Source organism: Mytilus galloprovincialis, chromosome 7, assembly GCF_965363235.1.
Source record: "Mytilus galloprovincialis chromosome 7, xbMytGall1.hap1.1, whole genome shotgun sequence".
Classification (NCBI taxonomy): Eukaryota; Metazoa; Mollusca; class Bivalvia; order Mytilida; family Mytilidae; genus Mytilus; species Mytilus galloprovincialis.
The window spans coordinates 10,101,702-10,127,396 of NC_134844.1; the positions used below are offsets into that span (position 1 = coordinate 10,101,702).

A 25,695-nucleotide genomic window follows, 5' to 3' on the forward strand; every position below is an offset into this window, starting at 1 on the left:
TGAATAAAAAGGATAAGTATCCCGTAAAGACAGTTCGATGGCAAAAATTAAAACTCGAAATCATTTCATATCTGACTAGGACCTTTGCATGTCAGGTTGGTTCTATATATATATATATATATATGTCATAGTTGTTGTTTGTTTTATATATATTGTGTGTTTTTGCGGTGAAAGGTTGGATAAATAAGTGTTAATTATATTATATATCTGTTGTAGTTTCTGTACATGTATTTTTAGCATGTTAGTGAAACTTTTATCAAATGAGTTGATGAAAACCGAGTATTTGTAATAGGCATGTGTTTGCAGTGTTTAAAGGTAAGAAGTTTTAAAAACGAACATCCTATTACCATGAATACCATTTCATTTATTTTTTAAACACAATAAATTTTGGCAGATTGAAATATACAGGTTACAAAAAAGATCGGCAGATACAGTTTAAAATTCATTGATACCTTTAACAGTGGCATAATATTCATGCCCATTCTGTAGCCGCACATCATGTATTGTGTAATGGTTAACAAGTCCGACTATTGTATATGGAAATACATCTGTTCCTCCTTTCGTTGATCCTGGAATTAAAATTATACAACAAATTGTATTTGGTTAAAGAAAAAATAATAACCCCGGTTTATGCATGAAATGAAAGAGTAGATCCAAATAATTGTTGAAACCAGGGGGAAAATTAACCGTTTACTTCCTAATGTCTTTTTATTGAGACAAAGAGCTTTATTTATACCATCCAATAACAAGCATGATTTGTATATAAGAGTACAGATGGGTGCAGTCCTAACCTGTACAGCAAGTTAACTTGATAACCAGTCATTTGGACTGGTCAAAGTTAACCTGTGACCGGATTTAGGACTGCTCTGACCAGTCCTAGGACCAAAATCTAGTTAACTTGAAAAGCGGACTTGGTCCTAGGACTGTTTTTATGTCTGCCAAAAAGTTAACTTCGAAACAGGTCCGCTATTGATATAAGTTAACTTCGAACCAGTCCTGCGTAAAGTTAACATAAGTTAACTTCGAAACCAGTCCTGCCATAAAGTTAACATAAGTTAACTTCGAGACCAGTCCTGCCACAAAGTTAACATAAGTTAACTTTTGCTTTGACAAATCCGATCGAAACCAGACCTGTTCCCAAGTTAACTTTTGACTGGTCTGCTCAACACTAAGTTAACTTGTAACCAGGACCGCTCTACATCGATTTTTTAAAAATATTTTTTAATATCTTTGTTTTGTAGTATAAACATCGAAAATAAAGTAAAACTAATACTTCCGTTATATAAACAGGATTTAATACAACTATTTGAAAATAAAGTACGCATAAAACGTTGCTTGTAACACAAATTTATCTGTGATCTGCCAATCTATAAATTAAAAAACGATCTTGGTTACAATGATAACGGGCACTGAATATATATTCCAATACCTATCAAATTCAACCATATTTGCACTTTATTTATATTTATGTCTATGAAAGAACGTATTTTAGAGGAAAGCATCATTTTAACACATGACTACAAATTTTTGTTCACATAAATTTAGGGTGCCAGCATGTCCTCCTTTTATTCAAAATATTGATGCGTAAAAACATTTAGTTACGTTGTGATACCTCATGCTGACTTGTACAACAAAATTAATTGACCGGGTTGACCAATACTGTGCACTTTTATTTATAAATCTATATACCTGCATAGTAAATCAGCCATATTTTTTCAAATTTTTGTTCGCATGAATTTAGGGTACCAGCATGTCCTCCCTTTATTCAAAATTTTGATACGTAACAAAATTTCAGTAGTTTTGTTACCTCATACTGACTTGTACAACAAAATTATTTGACTGCATCAACTAAAACTGACCATATGTGCACTTTGATTTGTAAATCTATATACCAGCATAGTAAATCAGCCATATTTGTTTTGTCATGATTCAATGTATATTACATTGACAGCAATATTGCTATACAATAACAACAATTTTTTGTTTGCATAAATTTAGGGTGCCAGCATATGTCCTCCTTTTATTCAAAATATTGATACGTAACAAAATTTCAGTAGTTTTGATACCTCTTGCTGACTTGTGCAACACAATTATTTGACCGTGTTGACCAAAACTGACCATGTGTACACTTTTTTTTATAAATCTTTATACCCGCATAGTAAATCAGCCATATTTTTTCAAATTTTTGTTCGCATAAATTTAAGGTGCCAGCATGTCCTCCTTTTATTTAAAATTTTGATACGTAACAAAATTTCAGTAGTTTTGATACCTCATATTGACTTGTACAACAAAATTATTTGACTGCATCAACTAAAACTGACCGTATGTGCACTTCAATTTGTAAATCTATATACCAGCATAGTAAATCAGCCATATTTGTTATGTCAGGATTCAATGTATATTACAATGGACAGCAATATTGCTATACAATAACAACAATTTTTTGTTTGCATAAATTTAGGGTACCAGCATATGTCCTCCTTTTATTCAAAATATTGATACGTGACAAAATTTCAGTAGTTTTGATACCTCTTGCTGACTCGTGTAACAAAATTATTTGACCGTGTTGACCAAAACTGACCATGTGAGCACTTTTATTCATAAATCTATATACCAGCATACTAATTATAAATCAGCAAATTTTTTCAAATTTTTGTTTGCATAAATTTAGGGTGACTTCATGTCCTCCTTTTATTCAAAATTTTGATACGTAACAAAATTTCAGTAGTTTTGATACCTGATGCTGACTTGTACAACAAAATTATTTGACTGCATCAACTAAAACTGACAATTTGTGCACTTTAATTTCTAAATCTATATACCAGCATAGTTATATAGTTATTCAGCCAGATTTTTTATGTCAGGATTCAATGTATAATACAATGGACAGCAATATTGTAATACAATAACAACAAATTCTTGTTCGCATAAATTAAGGGTGACAGAATGTCATCCTTTTATTCAAAATATTAATACGTAACAAAATTACAGTAGTTTTGATACCTCATGCTGACTTGTCCAACAAAATTATTTGACCGCATCAACTTAAACTGACCATATGTGCACTTTAATTTGTAAATCTATATACCAGCATAGTAAATCAGCCATATTTTTTATGTCAGGATTCAATGTATAATACAATGGACAGCAATATTGCAATACAATAACAACAAATTTTTGTTCGCATAAATTTAGGGTGCCAGCATGTCCTCCTTAAATTCAAAATATTGATACGTAACAAAATTTCAGTAGTTTTGATACCTTATGCTGACCATGTTGACATGAACAACAAAATTATTTGACCGCATCAACTAAAACTGACCATGTGTAAACTTTAATTTGTAAAGTTATATACCTGTATAGTAAATCAGCCATATTTTTTGTGTTAGGATTCAATGTACAATACAATGGACAGCAATATTGCAATACAATAACAACAAATTTGTGTTCACATACATTTAGGGTGCTATAATGTCCTTCTTTTATTCAAAATATTGATACGTATTAAAATTACAGTGTTTTGATACCTCATGCTAACTTGTACAACAAAATATTTTGAGCGCTTCCACCAAAACTGACCATATGTGCACTTAAATTTGTAAATCTATATACCATATATACCCGCATAGTAATTCAGCCATATTTTTTATGTCAGGATTCAATGTATAATACAATGGATTGCAATATATTGCAATACAATAACAACAAATTTCTGTTACGCATAAATTTAGGGTGCCAGCATGTCCTCCTTATATTCAAAATATTGATACGTAACAAAATTTCAATAGTTTTGATACCTCATGCTGACTTGTACAATGAAATAATTTGACCGCATTGACCAAGAGACCAATACTGACAATATGTGCACTCTAATTTGTAAATCTATATACCAGCATAGTAATTCAGCCATATTTTTTTATATCAGGATTCAATGTATAATACAATGGACAGCTATATTGCAATACAATAACAACATGAACAACAAATTTTTGTTCGCATAAATTTAGGGTGCCAGCATGTCCTCCTTTTATTCAAAATATTGATACGTAACAAAATTTCAGTAGTTTTGATACCTCATGCTGACTTGTACAACAAAATGATTTGACCGCATTGACCAAAACTGACCATATGTGCACTTTAATTTGTAAATCTATATACCATGTATACCCGCATAGTAAATAAGCCATATTTTTTTATGTCAGGATTCAATGTATAATACAATGGACAGTAATATTGCAATATAATTAAACAACAAATTTTTGTTCGTATTAATTTTGGATGTCATTATGTCCTCCTTTTATTCAAAATATTGATACGTAACAAATTTCAGTAGTTTTGATACCTCATGCTGACTTGTACAACAAAATTATTTGACTGCATCGACCAAAAACTGACCTGCATATGTGCACTTTAATTTAAAAATCTATATATATCCGCATAGTAAATCAGCCATATTTTTGATGTCTGGATTCAATAATAAAATAAATGACCCCTGTTGGGATGGCGCCTAATTATGTCTTCTCCTGGCACTCCTGTGAACATGTTAGTAGGACGGCAATTGTAAGCAATAAGGAAAACAATTAATGCAATTTTTTCCCCGCATACATTGAGAATGTCAGCGTTTCATCTCTGCATTCATAATATTGAACAGTCACTAGGGTGTGTAAAACGAAACTATCAGGTCGCATCATCCAAGTACATGTACAATGTACCAACACTGACATGTCTGAATTCATTTGTGCTTTTTAATAATAAAAAATGTACTTGAGGTTCTCTTCTGGTAATAGTATACTGTTAATCTATTATGTCGGTTGATTGATTTTGTTTGTGGTTAAACGTAAAGTGACAACTATTTCATTCATGTGCACAAATCTCTCGACAAATCTGACGAATTTGACGAGATTGTTGGTAGATTTACCACATCGTACATATCCGGACACTGTACAACTGTACAATTTTCGTTAGAATATTCTGCGGAAAAAGAATAGTAAATCCAATCCAAACAAGTAGAATAACAATGAAATATCCATGCATGTATAAATGCGTAAAGTAAAAGTTATGAAGGGACAGGTAAAAAACGGGGAACGAAGTAACGTCGACAAAGATGTTGATATCCCATGATATACGAATGTTGTTCCGATGCGTTGGACAACCCTAATTTCTATCCGCCTTCTAATTAAAAAAATATGATAGGTCTATGTAATTGACTAATGTTTATAAGAATATATAAAATAAAAAAAAGAAAGAATTGTGTTGTTATGAATAATGTCTAGTAGAGTATAGCGAGTAAAGACATTTGCTGTCAGAGGCCTTCTTGGGAAGAACAATGCGAATGTTGTTTATATACATATTTTAATAAAGCTCAAGTCTGATATGGAAAGTCGCAAAAACGATAACATTTCATAAACAGACATGTATGTCCCCAGGTCTGGTCAATAGCAGACTTGTCCACAGGTATGGTCAGAAGCAGACCTGTCCACAGGTCTGGTCAGAAGCAGACCTGCCCACAGGTCTGGTCAGGAGCAGACCTGTCCACAGGTCTGGTCTGGGGCAGACCTGTCCTCAGGACTGGTCAAAAGCAGACTTGTCCACAGGTCTGGTCTGGAACAGACCCGTCGATAGGTCTGCAGCAGTCATAAAAAAGCGGACCGTAGGTCTGGTCCACCGTAGGTGAAGTTAACTTGCTGGTCTGCTTAAAAATTCTCAAGTTAACTTAAAAAGCAGTCAACAAGTTAACTCTAAGTTAACCTTTGTCAAGGTTAGGACTGCACCCATCTGTATATAAACGTTTGTTTTCTTACCGATTCCAATTTGATATTCTTTAATTCCCGAACTATGGACAGTTTTTTTATATTCCTCCACATCGGTAAATGCATCCCAGCTGACGAAAATATCTGACGACGATGACTTTGAACAGAAAATGCAGATTTAGTTTACATATATATTTACATGTTATAAGCGATACTGTTATGACAAGTCCATTAATTGACACTTGAAAACATCGTATACACGAATATTTGATTTAAAACTACCATGAAATCAGTTCACTCAATAGTAATGCTTTATCCAAAGAGTAACGAAATATACCAAAGGGATAACTAAACTCATAAGTCTACAACAAACTGTCAATGCTCTGTATAAATACGAAAAGCCACTAACAAAAGTATACAAAACACAACGTAGTAAATTAATGGCTTAGCAACACAACCCCTTCCAAAACAACGCAGTAAGTAAATTGTCCATGTTTTTAATTATTCTGCTAAAACTACTAACCCATCGGCTGCACCTGAACTAATTTCAACCCATTTACCGTGATAGTAATACCCAATATTTAGCGTTCTCTAGTATGATTTGCTTACTTTGTTTGTCTTTCGCTTATGTCGTAGTATTGGACCGTTTGGATTATAGCTCTTCATCTTTTATATAGCTGTGGATTTTAAATATTTTGGCCACGAGCATCACTGAAGAGACATGTATTGTCGAAACGCGCATCTGGTGCAGAAAAATTGGTACCGTTAATGTTATTACTACCACTGGGTCGATGCATCTGCTGGTGGACTGTTCGTCTCCGAGGGTATCACCAGCCCAGTAGCCAGTACTTCGTTATTGGCATAAAGATACGGATTTTTTGTTATTAAAATTTGCTGTTACAAAATGTTAGAAATTATTACAAATTAAAGAATGTATCTTCCTCATTCAAAGCTCTGATTCCTTTCACGGATTTGGCTATACTTTTTGGACCTTTTGGATTATAGCTCTTTATCTTTTGTATAGCTTTGGATTTCAAATATTTTGGCCAAGAGCATCACTGAAGAGACATTTATTGTCGAAATGCGCATCTGGTGCAGGAAAATTGGTACCGTTAATGTTATTGCCTCTAATTCGTCTTAAATAATTAAACGTTATAATATCCATACATTCTTACCTGATATTTCTTATCGGGATCAATACCAATCCACACGTGACCTGGTGTAGGTGGTGTTAAATCAACCGTAACTCCATCACTGCAAGTGTTAGTTTCTTCTAAAACCTCTGTCCACTTCTCGAACTGTATCTCTGTCCTTGGTGCATGGATACAAACTATGTATCGTTTTCCATGTTCTAATTCTTCATTTACATTGAATATAATGTTAACGTATTCTTTGTCTAAAATATATAAAAATTCGGAAAGTCAAAAAATTGACAATATTCCGACTCAAAACTTGTATTCAACAGCTAGAAGAAGGCTGCATTTTGTAAACATACTTAATATTTCCAGATAAATTTCAAATAAAACTCAAGTGAATAACCATTTAGGTGGCTCGGGCCTTTTCAATGTTTCTGTCAGAAGTGCTGTATTTCTTATATTTTAATCTTTACAGAGAGTGAATCAAATTTGTCGGAAAAAATGAGGTTCCAGACTATTTAACTTCAAGCCCAAAATATTGCTTTTAAAAAGGTATGTAAAAGGGACCGATTGTCACTGAAATGATAGGGAAAATAGAGGTGTTGACATAATTTTTGCGTTATATCAAACAAATGTCTGTGACACTTGGTCCAAAACTGTAATATAACAAGAATGTGTCCATAGTACACGGATGCCCCACTCGCACTATAATTTTCCATGTTCAGTGGACCGTGAAATTGGGGTCAAAACTTTAATTTGAAATAAAAATTAGAAAGATCATATCATAGGGAACATGTGTGCTAAGATTCAAGTTGATGTGACTTAAACTTCATCAAAAACCACCTTGACCAAAAACTTTAACCTGAACAGACGCACGGACGAACGGACGAACGAACGGAGGCACAGACCAGAAAACATAATGCCCCTCTACTATCGTAGGTGGGGCATAAAAAGCTGATATAAAGCTTCAAAGAGTAAGCAAATAAAAAATATAGGTCACCGATAAGGAAAACTAATAAAATAGTTTACATTAATACCCAAAATTTTGGCAGGAAAATGGTGGCATTGGGTGAAATGTCATTTTGAGCCTTTCACAGATACACTTAATAACAGTTATATGTTTTAGTGACAAAAAAAAGTAACTTAACATTTTAATCAATCAAGATAATAAAAAAAATAATAGTGAATTTACGACACTACCTTTTCCTGTGCTTGGGTATTCATACGTGAAATTATGCGCAGTCGCATAGTCCCGATCCCCCATAAATTGTATCTATAAAAACCTCTTACATTTTATGTTCTGACAAAATCAATTTACACGAAAATTATATAAAGTTTATATATTATATAAAAAAAAGGTGATTTGATTGACAATGAGACACTTTTCTACCAGACACAAAATGAATGCAGAAGTTCACCTGTAAATCCGCATTTAATAGAATCCGGATGTGAACAGGGATCCTTCAATTGTAGCTTGGCATCATCTTTATAGTAACTCGTGATATCTAAATTCTCAGAGTCGATGACAGCCCATGTGTAGTTCTTGTGACGTAATAATGGCCACACTCCTGATATAATATTTTTATACGGTGTATAGTCAACATCAGACTCATCCCATCTGCCGTTCTCCTCTAGATAAATGTCATGCCCGTATCCATCACGTTTTGTTCCATCTAAGTGAATGAAAGTAATAACATAGTGAGCATCAGATTACCATTATTTATCTAAATGCAAATTTAATACATGATGTATAAGTGTAAATAGATTACTATATGTTTATGTATATTTAAAATCAAAACATGCTAGTAATTTACTTCCTTTAGAAAAAGGAAAACAACACTTTATAAATGTAATGCTTTTTTGGGATTTGTCTTCATAATAATAAATAATAATCTTTTATTCGTAAGCAATATAACTTATAGAATATAAATATTACAAATATTCAATTACATCAGTGAAATATATTTACATTTAAACAATTAGTCAAATAATCATATAAGTAAGTATACCCATATAACAGTACAGCAGAGTATGATAAAACATAACACATATTAAGCATTTATAATGATGAAATTAATTACAAGCCTTCTCGGCCAGAAATAAAAAATTCCCTAAATAAGGAAGCCTCAAAGACGAATAGTGGAAAAGGGAAGGACGTTTTGTATTTCTGAATATTTCAGCATTTGTTTGATTGTGGTCTAAATTAAACTCTTAATGGGTCCCATAAAAAATAAGTAACAATTGTAAGTTTAAAGATAACATAACATACCCATTGTTTTCTCTTGTATTCCAATAGCATCAATAACACTATTTGATACAATGAGAGAATCACCGTCATTGACTTTGCATGTTTTAATCTCCGTGGAAATTGTTGACCAAATGCCAGCCTTATTGTAACCCCTGATGAATATCTGTCGGCATTTTGAAAAATCTAAACTATTGTTTAAAGGTACAACGACCTGTATCTGAAAATGAAATCTTCAATTCAACATCATTTTTAATGTATCTTTTAGTTTTGTTTGTGTTCGAGCTTTATACATTTATGCAATGTCTTAACAAATGACAAACAATTAAGAAAATCTTCTACTTTACAATAAACTTGGTACAGTATGTTTTCAAAATTAAATCACAAAAGTACTGAACTTCGAAGAAAATTCAGAACAGAAAGTCTCTTATCAAATGGCAAAATCAAAAGCTCAAACACATCAAACGAATGGATAAAACTGTGTTTTGGTATAGACATTTTCTTCTACAGAACATGGTGGATAAAGTTTTTACATTTAGCTTAACATCTCAACTGTATAACAGTCGCATAAAATTCCATTATATTGATAACAATGTGTAAACAAAACAAACAGACATGATTCTAGGTAAAAATGTAACAACATGGGTATGTCACTCGAGACGAAGTATTCAGGAATGATATAATATTGTATATCTCTTTAATTTACTGCTGTAAACATCATATATTAATATAACATAGGGATCAGTTTTATGATTTTTTTTCTTGTTTGTAAATTAGAAATTGAAAATAATTAAATAGCACTCTGTTTCAAGTCGCGAAAACCTATGAAAATGAATTGAACTACAATTGTTATGCTTTTAGAAATTGTTTTTTTTAATCCAGAATACATCATTGTACATGCAGTCTAAATTGATTGTCGTAGCAATCATCTGCTGCATTGTAATTGGAACCCTCAATGATGGTACTTTGCACATTTTGGTATCACACTGGCGTTCTTTGGTATCTTTGCCTCTCTTTTTCAGTCAAATATTGAATATATAAGCGCTATTTCGCTGCTTTTAGGTTTTTAATTGAACAAAATAATTATCTGTCATAAATCACTATTCGATCGATTTTTTTCCCATTTTACTGTTATTTATCTACTCTTTCAGTAGAATGTTAATATACATGAATAAATAAGAACAATATTGTGTTTAGTATGAAACTAAAACATTCATTTACGACAGAATTAAAAACGAATACTTACATGCTCCTTATCAACGACAGTAGCATTGTCGATCTCATTCCATATGGTGTGAATGCCAACATTGTCTCCTAATGCCCATTCATAATAATGTATAACACTTTGGGCCTCTGTGTGGTCTTTTATGTCAGGGTCATACATCCTCTCAAATGTTACTGTAAGCTATACGAAAATAGACATTCAGACAATAAGAAATATATTTTTCCTTCTTTTATTCATTATCATTTTAGTCAATCAAATACATGTGAATTGATGTATAAAGAAAACGATAATGAGGGCATATAAAGTATTGTCGAATAATTTCAAAATTTATTTTTTTCGAAAGAGTAATTGTGTGAATGCCTTAGTGCACAAAATTATGTTATCTCTTGACTTACTTTTTAAGCTAATATTTTTAAAAAAAACCTAAAAGCTCGGTAAATCATTTAGATTTTTTTCCAACCAAATGATAAATATCTGACGTAATTGGTGTGCTTTATAGTTGATATATAGTTTAAATAGTAATGTAGAACAAAATATAAAAAAGTGATTGGTATTAGTTTATACATGTACAAGTTACAAGTGTGCTTGGTTTTAATGTGTATTCATGAACAAAAACACTCAACACTTTTAACCTATTTATCACATCTACAAATATCCAACGTCTATGAAATCTTCTTATCCTTTTGCATGTTTGAGCTTGTGTTTGTGCTATTTTACCTGGTGATGGTTTGGTTCATCAACCTGTTGAACAGTGATGTTACCACTGGATGGAGGATTGACTATCACAGTTATACCATTGCCGTATACAGGTGAGAAACATAAATCTTCTGCACAAAACTTAACAACAGCTCTGTAGGTCTTCCCTGGTTCTAAATCTAAATTACTCAACGTGATATATTGGTGTTTTCCTACATACTGAAACTTCCTATATTCCTTCCAGATGTCTGTTAATAAAAACATAATACTTTAGACCTCAATAGACAAGATGAAAAATATGCGCGTTTAACACCTTGTTAACGACTGTGCGGACTACAGGGAAACAAATGTTATTTTTATTCCTTACATATTTGACAAATAATTGTAATGTAAAAATAATATAATTCTTGATAGTTCTTCTGAAAAACAAAGTGGTTTTTTTTAACTAACTATAACGAATAGAATGATTACTGTGTTCTTTGAAAATTGGGATCCGAAATGTATTTTTAATGCACATATAACAATATCCTAAAATATTTTTGAGTAATATTGATTTGTTACCGTGACTACGGACATGTTATTTTTTGTTTATTTGAATTAATACTCTCTTTTTTTCCAAAAGACTCAAAATAAAAAAAAAAATTACAGTAAAATAAAAGTTCAATAATAAGTATGAGTACACAATGCATAAGGTAAATAATAACAAACCTCCAAACACTCGTTCTTCAAGTTGAACAAATGTATCTCTTAAATATTCAGTGTACATTGATGGTATCGACCAATATACGTGTAAACTCGTTGTTGAAGATTGAAATTCTACATCCTCTACACAAGTAGGCCGCGTATCCTTGAAAAACAACAAATAGAACACTAAAACATGTATAACTTGTAGTAAATCTCATTAAAATCTTATTAACAGATGACAATGAAAAGATGGTTTTATAAACGCATTATTTGTAAATTACTCCTCTGTGCAAAATATTGGGTCGATAGCTATCTCTTGATCTAGTTCGCAATATTTTAGTTTTAGTGCATACAAAAATATGAATTGTGGGTTATATATACCTCATTAAATTATTGAAGCAATATTTTTATCAAAAACAGGTTATAGGGTCAAAATGTGATTTTCAACAGTAGAAAGTTTTCTGAACAAAATAGTACACTCTAAATCAGCAATAGGCACTAAAAATGTTCTATCAACCCAAAATTATTTTCAAACTGTAAAAATACCAAAAACAAATGCTGACGAGGTTTCTGATTGAGATCGGCACCTGAAAATCTGATTGGTAAGTATTAAATTGTAACTTTTTTATGAATAATTCATTACTCACTGGATCAGTTTGAGAACATACCTTGCTATGATGACTCAGCTTCAAGTCTGGTGCCACTAACATAAATATGAAGAATAGATTAAAGAATATGACATATAGGTTTTTAATATATTTTCATATTATGAACATTTATACCATATGTTACTCAGACATTAAATTAGTTTAACCTTTTTTATTTTGGAAAAATATGTAAGGAAATTGAACAGTTGATTCATGTATACATTTATTGTCTTTTTTAAATTGTTTTTAACATTTTGTACTTTTCTAACTTATATTGTACTCATTAAAATAAAGATTACCTGAACAATTGTTGCCATCTCTTATAACAATGCCTGTTAAATTTGTGTGGATATCCAGGACTCTAATACCATCTGAACTGACTTTTACACTACCGCCTGTTGTACCTGCTTCTAGGGTCACATAGTATTTCTACAAGACGTTAACAATGCATAAATATGAAAAGAATAAAGCATGAAACATAGTTGTAGGTATCCATAGCCATGAAATTTCATATCATATCCTTTATTGAAAGAAAAATCCTTTCATAGACTTATTTACATTTTATCAATGACATATTTTCATACTTTTTAGAGTTAAAATACAAAAAACAAACCGTTGATAAATAGTTACTATTTCTCTTCTTATCGATAAAATTTGAACAGCAAAGTTGATAAAACATATACTTGCAAGAAATAAGCAGACTACTTGGTACCTGAAATGGCTGAAGATTAAGACCTTTAAAGGTGTAACTATTGTAAGTCTCCAATGTTTTCATTGCCGAGGTATCACAGGTACTGGGCACTGTTCCAATACAAGCACTGTAATTAACATGTTGGTGAGGGTGTATAAAACCAGTCCATCTCACTGCCAATGATTTTGTCTCTGGTGTGAAATCTCTGTCTTCGATATCCTTAAATTGAATAGATGTATACACAAAATAATGAGACTGCACACTTTCAATTTATTTAGAAACAATGTATTAAATTCGGTGTTTAATACACATTTGAAGACAAAAACCATGAAATGTACGTTCTTTTATTAATCAAACTGTAATTTTAGCATAAACTGATATCATTATTGCTCATTTATTCAAAAAGGTCCATTTGAACAGAATTCTTATATTAAATTTATGTTTGGAATATTCGCAGGTGTCTTTAACACTAATCTACTGTACCACAAAAATAAATCATTACAAATATTTATAAATTCTCTCGACTTATATCATACCTTGGCCTCGTTTTGAAGATTTGATGTGGGTATAACATCCATAACTATTCCTTCTGCAGGTAACTGAATATCATGGGTATACCTAAGGGATGTCTGAATAACGGATAGACCTGCCAGATTTGTAGCTTTGATGGTAAAGTAGTAGTCATGATGACCATGAAGTGACCATTTCAGATGTGAAACAGATAAGGCTGTACACGTGGCTGGTACGGTTCGTTTACATGGTCCACCAATTTGTAAATTTTGAAAAGATTGGATGTCGTACATGTTTGGTCTATGTCCTTTGAAATGTAAGTAGCTTTTATATCATTAATGTACTTTCTAGGTAAAATTGCTGACATATCAATACAAATAATACCCATATTCTATATTTTGGTATGCAGGAAACTTGAATGACGCAAAGGAGCAATTTGCATGTAACTTTTCTATGTGGTGCTTTATTACTGATGTTTGGCTGTTAGCCTTGTCTAATATGATCATGGTCCTATATGCATTTCATCGCCTTATGAGTGTTATCTTATACGTGTTATTGTCATCTAGGCATGTCCTTCTTTTTTTTCTTTATTTAATTATATGATGCTAAAATTATCATAATTTGAAATACCAAACGTTTCAATTAACATTTAACTTTAACCTAACTTTGATTAAATGGCATAATTTCTTATATAACTTACCAACGGCATACTTGAAATACATTGGATACGGGTCATCTGGATCCTCGAAAGAGTCTGCTGTCCAGTTTGCAATTAAAAAATCGTTTATCAAGTTAACATCTATGTTAGAGCCAGAAAACCGTGGCTTTGTTGTATCGACAATAAATGGCCCAATACTCTGAAATATAATATACAAACCATTTACTCGGTTCTGACTTTGATTTGACATAGTTAAATGTATACGTTATAATCTCGTTTGGTTAGAAAAACCTGCTGTGGTTAGTGCCTTCCTTACTATATATTCATATAGAAGCCAATATCATTATTATAGATTAAAATATAATAATAGTATAGGGGTTTCATTTGTACAACCATACAGCGTACCCCAAAAATATTAACGTAAAAATATATTCAACAATTAACATTTTAACAAATGTGGACAATAGTAGTGTTACATAACAAGAACCAAAATTGTGCAAAAAATAACTGTATCCGATTCAGGGTATTACCTGCTTTGATATATCATTGAAAATAATAAACAAATTGTAAGAGTATAAAAGTGTATATTAGTAATTCGGCAATATGTTATAATGTACTGTATGTACTATCAACTACAAAAACGTTTAAGTTATTTTTCTGTCAGATATATTATTATGTTTGTTTTAATTTTTAAGTGTCGCATGTACTATCAATAACAAACTTTTTTTGAGTCTTTGTCAAAGTTTTTTGTATATATAAAAAAGCAGATGTGGTATGATTGCCAATGAGACAACTGTCCACAAGAGACCCATAATTAATTTAATACTAAAAGTTACAAAATTATTTGCCAAAGACACCAACAAAAGTTTTTGTAGTTAATAGTAAATTCACGACAAAATAAACAAAACACATTATTCAAATAATCTAACAAAAGGTTTTAGTCATTGCTAGTACATACAGTATACTAACACTTTATGTCCTATGACTTTCTGTCCGTAATTTAATTCTAAACTCAATTTGAAACCGGAGTTAACCGTGAAAAAACGTTGATGACGTCACGCTCACATGACTTAATAAAGTCTTTTGATTTCCGAGGCATTGTTGTTGTACTAATGTATGTCGGTGATGCATGTTTGTACAGATTTGGCAACAGATTCACAGTTATTGCTAAATTAACAAATTATGTCTGCATTTGGTATATTTATCCCTAATTTTGTTAATATATCGGAACGGGGACTTTCTATACTAACTTGTTAGTATAGAAACCTGATCGGAACTATAAAAAAAACAATTTCATTCGAGTGAAAAGTTTCATATATTGTGAATACTAGTACGGTACTATTTTTAATATACTGAATGTAATATCAATACCAAAAACTTTTTGTTGGCGTCTTCGTCAGATATATTTGTGTGTTGGTTTTAACTTTGACGTCATGTATGTACTATCAATGACAAACTATGTTTTTTTGGCGCCATTATAGAATTGAAGGCATTTGTTGTATGTCGATCTGTGATGCATGGTTGTATAGTTTTGGCAGTAGAGCCACATTATTTTTAAATCAACAAAGTATGTCTGCTTTGGGTGCCTCCCCAATCTTGTCAATATAACAGAACTATGCATAACAATTCCATACGAGTGAGAAGTTACGTATTAAGTGTATACTAGTACGACATTATATTCCCTATAGGTAAACGGACAGAAAGTCACAGGACATAAAGTTTTAGTATACTGTATGTACTAGTAATGACAAAAACGTTTTGTAAGTTGTATTTGAATAATGTGTTTTGTTTATTATGTCGTGTATGTACTATGAACTACAAAAACTTTTGTTGGTGTCTTGGCAAATAATTGTGAATCTTTTAGTCTTAAATTAATTCCATGTATGTGATGCTTGGTTGAACAGATTTGGAAGCAGGATGCCGATCACTATTACTTAATGGATTGACTGTAATATTTTTTTCTGTCTATGAAGAAATAACATGAAAAATGTGATGCATAGTGGGCTGTTTTAAAGTGTGCACCACATTTTTTATGTTATTTCGAATAGACAGATAAAATGTTACAGTTATTTCTTATAATTTAATTCTAAACTCAATTTGAAACTGGAGTAAACCATGAAAAAACGTTGATGACGTCACAGTCACATGACTAAATAATGTCTATATAAAATTCCCTTTTAGAAGAGGACAGAAAGATACTAGAGGGAGAGTCAACTTCATAGATTGAAAATAAACTGACAACGCCATGGTTAAAAATAAAAAGACAAACAGACAAACAATAGTACAGAAGACACAACATAGAAAACTAAAGACTAAGCAACACGAACCCTAAACAAACTGGGGGTGATTTCATGTGCTCCACATGGGCCAACAATCGTGGTCGTCGTTTACATTTTACTATTATAAAAAAAAATTGAGCTACTACTAAGCGATTGTCAAAATGTTAACGAAATGATCCAGAGTTAAGGTGACGACATACGATGTCTGAGAATTAGAGAAAGGAACACAATAATTTAATAGCACTACATTTCTAAATATTTTAATGATTTTTATTTTTGTTACGGTCAATATACACGTTTTTTATAATAGAATTACCTATTATTTGGGGTTAAATTCTAAGTATTTTATAACATTCAGACTGATATCTTTGATGAAAAAGGGGAGACCATTCTGACAAAATAGTCAAAGAAAACTGACAGCGACTGACAAGGCACAAAATACTTTTCTGAATATTTGTTTTATCGTTTTGGATTATTAGTCCGTTTGTGTATTTAGATATATGATTATGGTGTTTTAGACAGTAGATGTTTCAAACAGTGGAACAATTAGTATGCAAAGTAATCTTGTCAAACGATTATTTGTTTTTAAATATGCCACAAACGACTTACCTGTAGTCCTTCAACTCCTGCTTTACTGATAGATTTAATTATGATATAAAACTCCTTTCCATCCGGGACATCTGGATGATTAAGCCGGAAGTGAGTATGATGTTTTGTTGTTTTAAATGAAACTATATCTGGAGCAATGCTGCTTGCTGTAGATGACAATCCAACTTCATAATCGTGAATCAAGTTGGCATCAATAGCTGGTTTCCAAGACATTTTGAACTTATGTATCAAAAAGACAATATTTATAATTTTCCTCGAATAAACGATCACAAGAGAATAAAACACATTCTTAAATAGGCAATGTCAAAACACACGTAATTTATTACGGTAAATGGAACTAAAATGAAATTTATAAATGATCGGTATTACCTTGTTATACTAGTAGCTTAAGAATGCATTCCTTTAAAGCTTTTAATTTCTGTTTTAATTTTAGAAAATATAACGTTCAGATGTAATATGATGAAAGCATATAAGACAATGCACTTCTTGATCTGCTATGATTCTGAATTTTGCTTTACATGCATATGTACTTACTTGTACCAATTATATCTGAAGTGTCCTTTGATGATAAGTGTAGCTATACTTTGTTTTGTCTATTAGTTGTTTTAAATTTAACATTTAGAAATATAACGATTTCAGTACCTGAATTTCCTTGGATACGACAGCAAGTATATGAAGGTTATTTTTTATGCCACATAGCCGAACTGCATTCTGCGATACCGGTTTTCCTAGTGGTAAAATGGTTACATTTTCTAGGTTCGACACTCTGAAACAAAATTTGTTTCTTATTAAGAAAGTAAATTTAAATTGTGCAAATTTTCTAATTATGATTACCATTGTGTGTTACCCTACGATCTAGTCAATTTGGCAGTTTGTGACAACTATGAACACTCTCACTAAATCCAAGCATGTGCCGAAACTAGCTATATTTTCTGCTGCTCCTTTTTGTTATGCTTCTGGGAACTGACGTTGTTTACCATTTTAATAACGTGTTATAGTATCCTTTTATTTATCTTTATAAATATTACGTTGACTGTTTAGTCTGATTTTGGTAATGTCCATTTAAAGTGGCTTTGTATACTTATACATCCCGTTATTGTGTTATTGTTCTCTTGTAATACACATTTTGTATTCTTGTATTTCATTTTTGCCTCATGTGCTTTGTCTTATGCCCTTTTGTATTTCTTATTTACATATGACGTGACCCTGTACTTACACATCCCGTCATTGTGTTATTGTGTTATTATGGTAAATTTTCGTTCTTGTCTTTCTTTTTCGGTAATGTACTCTATCTATATGCATTTTTTGTGCTTCTTTATTACATATTTGTTTGTTTTCATAGTAATTTAGATTATAACACAATGAATGGTGTACCCCTTTTTTATTGTCATTCGAGTGAAAGGTCTAGATAACTATAATCAGGTTTAATCCACCTAAATCTTTGATTTTTTCAGATTTTACTTTTTTCGTACGTCTTTTCTCAGAGGATTATCTTGTTGCTGTTTGACGTCATCAAACAAAATAGTAATTTGTCTAGCCTTTTTTATAAAGTATATCTACACTAAAAGTTTACAATGTTCTTTGTATTGATCATTTGATTAAGTCTCCTTCGATAAAGATTCATGTATGTACCTTTATTCTCGAGTTTCCGAATTTAATAAGAAATCATTAGAACTCTTGTAATTTTTTTCATAATGAATATCCTCATGTATAATTCTTTTTAAAATACAACAGACGCTTATGAACAACATAAAATATTATATGGAAAATGACAGAGTACACTGACCTATATTAAAAAAAAACTGGTTCAAACTGACAGCCAGTAATTATACTGAAATTTCAAATTTTCTATCATTAACTTAACTATAGTAGTCAAAGGCGTCTGTATATAGTATTCATCAGAAGCAAAAATACTCAGACAAAAATCAACTTTGGAACACATTAAACATTTGAAACTAATATAAGATGTCTCTCACATGCAGCTAGAGGTTATGTTCTCTACAAAGTGTCTCTGTAGAATATTATCCAAAAACCAAACATTTCCATCATTATCTCTTATTAATCTTGGTCTTGTTTTAGCACCTGACATGACAAAATCTTGTATATATGGCATAGTTGTCATTATAGTAACACCATCAGAGCAGACAACATTTGAATTTTCTTTCGCTCTGTTCACAGCAACCACAGAAACAAAATACGTTCCCTCTGTAGAAGCCTCAAATGATGCAAACGTATTGTAGGTTTCTGTTGTCTGAAATACAAAACAATGTATGCCTTGTGAGTTACGGTTAAGTTCAATGTAGGTTTCATTGTTTTTCAAGTATGGTAATGCCACATTTACTATTCACAATGATTTTGGTGGTTTTTTTTCGGTCCCGCAGCATCCCCTTACCATGCTTTTTTTATTCAAATTTAAATTGTATTGCCAATGATACTTATATTGGAAATATATATATATAATTTGATAACATTCGTAATAAGTTGAGTCTTTCACATCAATAGACAGTCTAATCGGATGTTGTCAAGGACACAAAAACACCGATTTTATCAGGTGTCCCCAGGATTTATAAGTTTCGAACAGCGGTATACTACTGTTCCCTTTATATACCAAAATATGCACAAAATTGTATATCAATACCTCGTTATTAGCTTTGAATTCGTCGTTGTTAAAGCAGTGATCACTAAAGATATATTGATAAAATTCCACACCACTCTCCCTGTCAAAAAATCCTTCCCAATGAGCATCTATATGTAGATCTTGTTGGAAATCAATTTCAGGATCTCCTCTAATACCGTCATGAACATACCCTTCGTGTGGTGGGGAAACATCTATTGTTATCTGAAAAATATTGCAAATTTTCTATACTACAAAATACTGAATTATCATATTAACGTGCTAATAAAAATGATAGATTAATCATCAAATTAGGATAAATGCAATCGTTATGTTTTAACAGTTTCCTTGTTAAAGGAAATATTTTTATCTTAGAATGCATGCAATATGATATCACAACAGAGTTTTAGATATAACCGACTTTTTTTTAACAAATTCAAAAAACAGGGTTTTTTTTATTACTAAATGAAGGTAACTCGAATGTTACAGTATATTGTAAGTATACGTTAAGGTGGTACCTAAGACTACAGGGAGATAACTCTGTAAAGTCAGCTAAACGTTTTAATTACGTTGTGTTGTATAGGGAATATTAAGCTTCTTAATGTTCAAAATTGGTGTTTGTCAAACTGCTATATAACCAGTGTATTTTTTCTGACGAAACGGTTGGTTAAAAGTTTTTGAATTTTTTATATTTTTGTTAAAGGGTCAAAGTAAACACTTTGTCAAAATTAAATTAAAATTAAACGAGCCAAATTAATTTAAGTGAAAGTGTTAGGTATCACCTTAAGTGGAGAATGGATGTTGTATTGTCAAGAAAGATATATGAAATACAATTACAAATAACCAAATATCCCGAAATGCATTTCATAAATACGCTTAACAGTTTTTTGTCAATACATGTTGTACTACGTGAATGACATAATATACCGCATTATAACTGCATACCAAGAGATTCATTGAAAATCTGAAGTGTTGAAGGTCGTACAACATGTCATTCCGTATACGGCACTATTTTCGTGATAGCAACAACTTATCTTTATCCTCTTTTTAAGAATCATTAATAGAGCATTTTTTCGGCTTCTTTATTATTCAATAAAATGTAAACATGCATACATATCTTAAATATATTGACTAGTTATTTGCTTTATTTTACACCAAGTAGTACCTTCTTCACGACAGTAGTTTTAAGCAAGGCCTTGTTAACAACAGTAACTTCAATGTAATAATCTGAATCATGAACACCTTTGTCTTTCCCAGTAATAAGACCAGATAGTTTATTTATCTTAGGTTTGACGTAGAAATGTTTATGAAAGCATCCATGAAACGATGTGCAGTAACATGATGGTCCTCTTGGTGCATCCCCATATTTGTTTTGACAGTCTGTTATATTCTACAAGAAAATGTAAATAATTTTACACCAATAAACATATTGGCTTGTATAGTTTTCATTAATTCCCGTTTAATAACCATCGCGGTTTATCTTTGGGTTTATGTTTCAAACGGCAGAAAGGTCGATTTGAGAATAATTTTTCAGTCAATATTGATCTCAATTTAAACAAGAGGATCTACGCTGCTCATCTTCATTTGCAACGATGACGACTTTTGTGCAATATACTATGATGCTGCCTATTGACCACCTTTTTTTGCAAATATTTCAAAACCTGACATTTCTTTATACATAATTTACAAGTAGTATAAGGGAAGTCAATTCAAACATACACAACATTGTATTTTAAATGTATTTGAATTACCTCCCTTACACTGCTTTTAGATTGTCTTAATTTTCCATTAACCATAAAAACCTAGTTTCCCCTTCTTTTTTGGCCTCTAATTCCCCTAAATGGTTTGAGCCATAACCCCCTAAAAGTTTATACGAACCATCCCTTTGTGGTATGGAAACTTGTGATATAATCTCAGAGAGATGTATACACTTAAACACAAGTTATTGTCTGGAAACTACAAAAATGCTTATTTGGGCCCTTTATTTGGCCCCTAATTCCAAAACCGTTGGGACCATAACCCACAAAATCAATCCCAACCTTCCTTTAATGGTATGGAATTTTCTGGTACAAAATTGAAGAGAGATCCATTTACTAAAAACGAAAGTAATTGTCCGGACACTAAATGCGTCTTCGGACGACGACATGATAGCATTATACGACGCAAATTGTTTTTTACGATCATATAAAAATGGGAGGAATAGTCAAGAAAAGGGTATTAAATTCAACGAAGAGTCAAAAATTGATTTGGGTCATTTAGATTTGTTTTACATATTGTCTTGCTCAATATTTTTGTTTGTTCTATCTATTTATTATAGCTTCAAGTTAATATGCATACATTCAACAAATTTGGTAAAATGTTTCTCATAAGGAACCCCTCTTTCTCTATCTATTGCAGTTTACAAGACCGTAACAATATACTTGCATTTTACCCCTATGTTTTATCTTAGCCGTGTCAGTCATGATTGTAGGGAAGCGGGGTCATTAGACACACCTTTTTAAAACTAGATATGCATTGATGATTGTTGTTAGCTTGGTTTAATTTTTCCCAGTAGTTTCAGAAGATGATCTTTGTAAAAGCTAATGGACGACGGATGACGACGACAGACAACGGAAAAAAGCTGACAAACCTTTTCACGAATAATTAGATAAGTTTATAAAATTACGACCTAGCTTTATGGTTTGTAGCTGATCATATATTCACGTACATATATACATGTACTTGAGTTCCTTTTTAGATTGACCCCGAACCCTAGCTAATTCGAGTTTGCCCTTTGAGAAGGGTTTTTGTGTTTTGAATTTTCCACGCAGTTCAGTATTTTGTAATTTTGCTTTTTTTATATACGTTATATACTTCACGGATATAATACCAAACAGTTCAAATTGTTTCAGTAGACTTTATCATTAGCAAAATAAACCTATCTTTTGTATAAACGTCATACAAGATAATCTCCTTACTTCTGAATTTCCCTGTGAATGAAGGTTAGCGTGACCATGGACAATATCAGTTTTAGTGTAATTGTCATATAATCTCCACTCTAGATTGTCTATTCCACTGTGATAGTCAAATGCGTTCCATTCAATCCTTAAAAAGAGAAAACTCTTGTCAGTCATTTTTAATGTAGCGGTTGTTCATTCTGTTACATAACTGTTAAATTTAAGTGTTAGTTAGGATATAGAAAAAAACTCTGTTGTGAATGTTTCGGACACATTGGTTATATTGGGTTACGCCTTTATTTGATACTAATTGAGTATATACTGGTTGAATTTGATATTGAATATTCAGAATAAAAATTGAACTTTACATTGACTTCATTGATTTCCAAAGTGTATATATTGAGGCTTTTTTTTATAAACACACGAGCATTCAAAATAAATTGCAAACCCTTTTAGAATTTTATGTCCTCACTGCTTCTCAACTTCGTTCTTTATTTGATCTATATTATTCGGTTAGATGATGCTGATTGCATATTGTGTAGACGAAACATAGTCAGGCGTGCACAATTTTAATTCTAGTATATATGATAAGTTTATTTACATAATGATCTCGTCCACATAGAAATTATTTGAAGATTTCGTCTTTGAACAATGTGATGAACTTTTAGAAAATTGTACTCAACTGTGAAACTTGATTTCTAGTTCTTGGTGCATGTTGTGAAATATTTATAATTTCAAGATATCAATTTTTAACTTACTTCTTTTCTTTTTGATGACTTAATACTGTCATGAATGTGTGCATATATTGTATGACTCGAATGTTTTTTATATTTACAAATCGGCAATTACTGTCATCTTTTTTTTTAAAAATGGAACGACGTAAATTCTCAACGTATCAAGGAATATGGTATAAAGAAAAAAGGGAATCCCTTGTTTTTGTTTGAAGTTTCTGTCTTTTGAGTTGTTGCGTAGACTATACATGTGAACCTACGTCATTTTTGAAAAATCTTCAAAACTATGGACGGACACATTTACACGGTCTCCATTGGACAACCAAAGATTTTCAATTTCCGGTGGGCTGATGTCCTTGTATACTGTTACCATGTCATCGATGTATACATCAAAAATATCAAAAGCTCGCACAGTGATGTCTAACTTGTCACCATCATTCCATGATACTGATAGTGATGTAGCCTCCTCCATGACATTACTGGTACTGACAAAATTAACTTTCTGTGTGATTGAAGGGGAAAGAACTATAAACTGAGTTTCAAATCTAACAACACCTGTAAATATTAATTTCGAATTCGTTATACTAGTATGTAAAAGATAATGTAAGTTTGTTGAATCCCATTATAAACACTTTACGACAGGTCTTGTCATGATTTATCACAGTATTTAGTTTTTTTATTCCTAGTTTGTTGATGGTGATAAGACAATTTCATATTTCATCAATTATTTTATAACGAATGATGTTGATAGTGAAAGCGATATTTAATCCCTCGACAAATCTGATCCCATTTTTTGCTATGAAAAGTCATCACTAATTACATTTGATATCTGTGTTCATTAATGCCATAGAGATGTATATGAACCTACCTTGACGATGAGGTACAGTTGTTGTTTGACGTTTGCCATAATGATCATCGTACTCAGGATCGACGTGTATCCTTGGTTTTACGGATTCTAACCACAACTGTTTATAATGTTCCTCATTTTTAAATCTTCCAGGCCAATTCACTTTCAGTATAGGATCATCAACATCCACCCATACATACTTTGTATCTTTCGTGGACTGCTGCACTCTTACAGTTTTACCATCCTCAACTTCAACGTGGGAACTGTCATCGTACAGGAATAACGTCCTTGCTGACTTTTCATTCCCGGCTTTGTCGATGGCCGTGAATATTACAGAGTACATTCCAGTTTTTGTGACTGAAAACTCACTCTAAAAAGAATGTTATATGTTAATCTATATTAAAGTTAGTATCTTGGACAATATATCCTTTAAAACCAATCTTTCTTCCCGCCAGTTAATTGAAATGTTAATGATAATAATTATCACAGTAGTAATGATAAGACTGTTGTTCTATGTACAGCAAGGTAATTTCCTTACAAATCAAAATTTGCTCCGTGTACAAAAGCTTCTGTATCCTTCCGTTAACATACAACTTGATGGGTTGTGACTTTGAACCCCGCCTATATTAAGGTGTGTTTGACTACGATTTTAATTAACAAAGATTGTCAGTTCTCTTGCCGTGGTCGGTTGTTTTTTTTATCAATAACGGTTTCTTCAACAATGAAATATAGCGACATAATTAAGTTTAGGCGTTGAACACAGTAAAAAAAAAATAAATAACAGCATGAAATTAAGGAGATGTAATGAGAATTGTTAAGAGAGAACTTTTCAATGAAGACAAAAAAGGACAAGAATACTAGTATAAAACTATTTATACAAGCATTCGCCTTATGTCTTTAAGTTTCGTTAATACATCGTTGTCAATATAAGGAATTTAATGCGACAGTCATGCAGTGAGAGGTTTACCTATCAAAACCAGGTTTAATCCACATTTTTTTACATAAGAAAATGTCTGTACCAAGTCAAGAATATTACAGTTGTTATCCCTTTGTTTTATGTGTTTGAGCTTTTTATTTTGCCATTTGATTACGGACTCTCCGTTTTCATTTTCCCTCGGAGTTTGGTTGTTTTATTTTTTGATTTATTTTCTATTATTCACTATTCTACCGTGTGAAAATACAAAAGCCTTTTATTGGTCGATACATGCAAGTTTTTCCTTCCATAAGTAAACCCTTTAACACTGTACAAAAGTATAACAAGATTCAGTTTAACGTAGGAACGGTATCAATTATATTTTTAATACATGTATATAGGGGGGATACTATTCTTCTTTTTTAAATCACTTAAGTACATCTAATCAAGCATAACATTACCGAATCACTAAACATATGACTACTAGATTTAATTTTAAAATGTTTCATAGCAATTAAATTATA

General features: G+C 31.6%; 1 protein-coding gene across 1 annotated transcript in view; it reads right to left on the minus strand.

Annotated features, from left to right (window-relative positions):
• Positions 1–25,695, minus strand: part of LOC143084124 (uncharacterized) — an 85,460-nt gene that overhangs the window by 42,722 nt on the left and 17,043 nt on the right. The window contains exons 11-31 of the mRNA XM_076260531.1: positions 24,280–24,628; positions 23,672–23,966; positions 22,702–22,828; positions 20,910–21,134; positions 19,769–19,969; positions 19,107–19,381; positions 17,773–17,896; positions 17,131–17,349; positions 14,285–14,441; positions 13,611–13,891; positions 13,096–13,293; positions 12,683–12,812; positions 12,405–12,439; positions 11,761–11,899; positions 11,074–11,300; positions 10,378–10,536; positions 9,156–9,351; positions 8,305–8,559; positions 6,926–7,146; positions 5,802–5,907; positions 453–569 (exon numbers count right to left, since the gene is read on the minus strand). Coding sequence (XP_076116646.1) covers positions 453–569; positions 5,802–5,907; positions 6,926–7,146; positions 8,305–8,559; positions 9,156–9,351; positions 10,378–10,536; positions 11,074–11,300; positions 11,761–11,899; positions 12,405–12,439; positions 12,683–12,812; positions 13,096–13,293; positions 13,611–13,891; positions 14,285–14,441; positions 17,131–17,349; positions 17,773–17,896; positions 19,107–19,381; positions 19,769–19,969; positions 20,910–21,134; positions 22,702–22,828; positions 23,672–23,966; positions 24,280–24,628 — 4,036 coding nt within the window. The remainder of the gene's footprint in view (positions 1–452; positions 570–5,801; positions 5,908–6,925; positions 7,147–8,304; positions 8,560–9,155; positions 9,352–10,377; positions 10,537–11,073; positions 11,301–11,760; positions 11,900–12,404; positions 12,440–12,682; positions 12,813–13,095; positions 13,294–13,610; positions 13,892–14,284; positions 14,442–17,130; positions 17,350–17,772; positions 17,897–19,106; positions 19,382–19,768; positions 19,970–20,909; positions 21,135–22,701; positions 22,829–23,671; positions 23,967–24,279; positions 24,629–25,695) is intronic.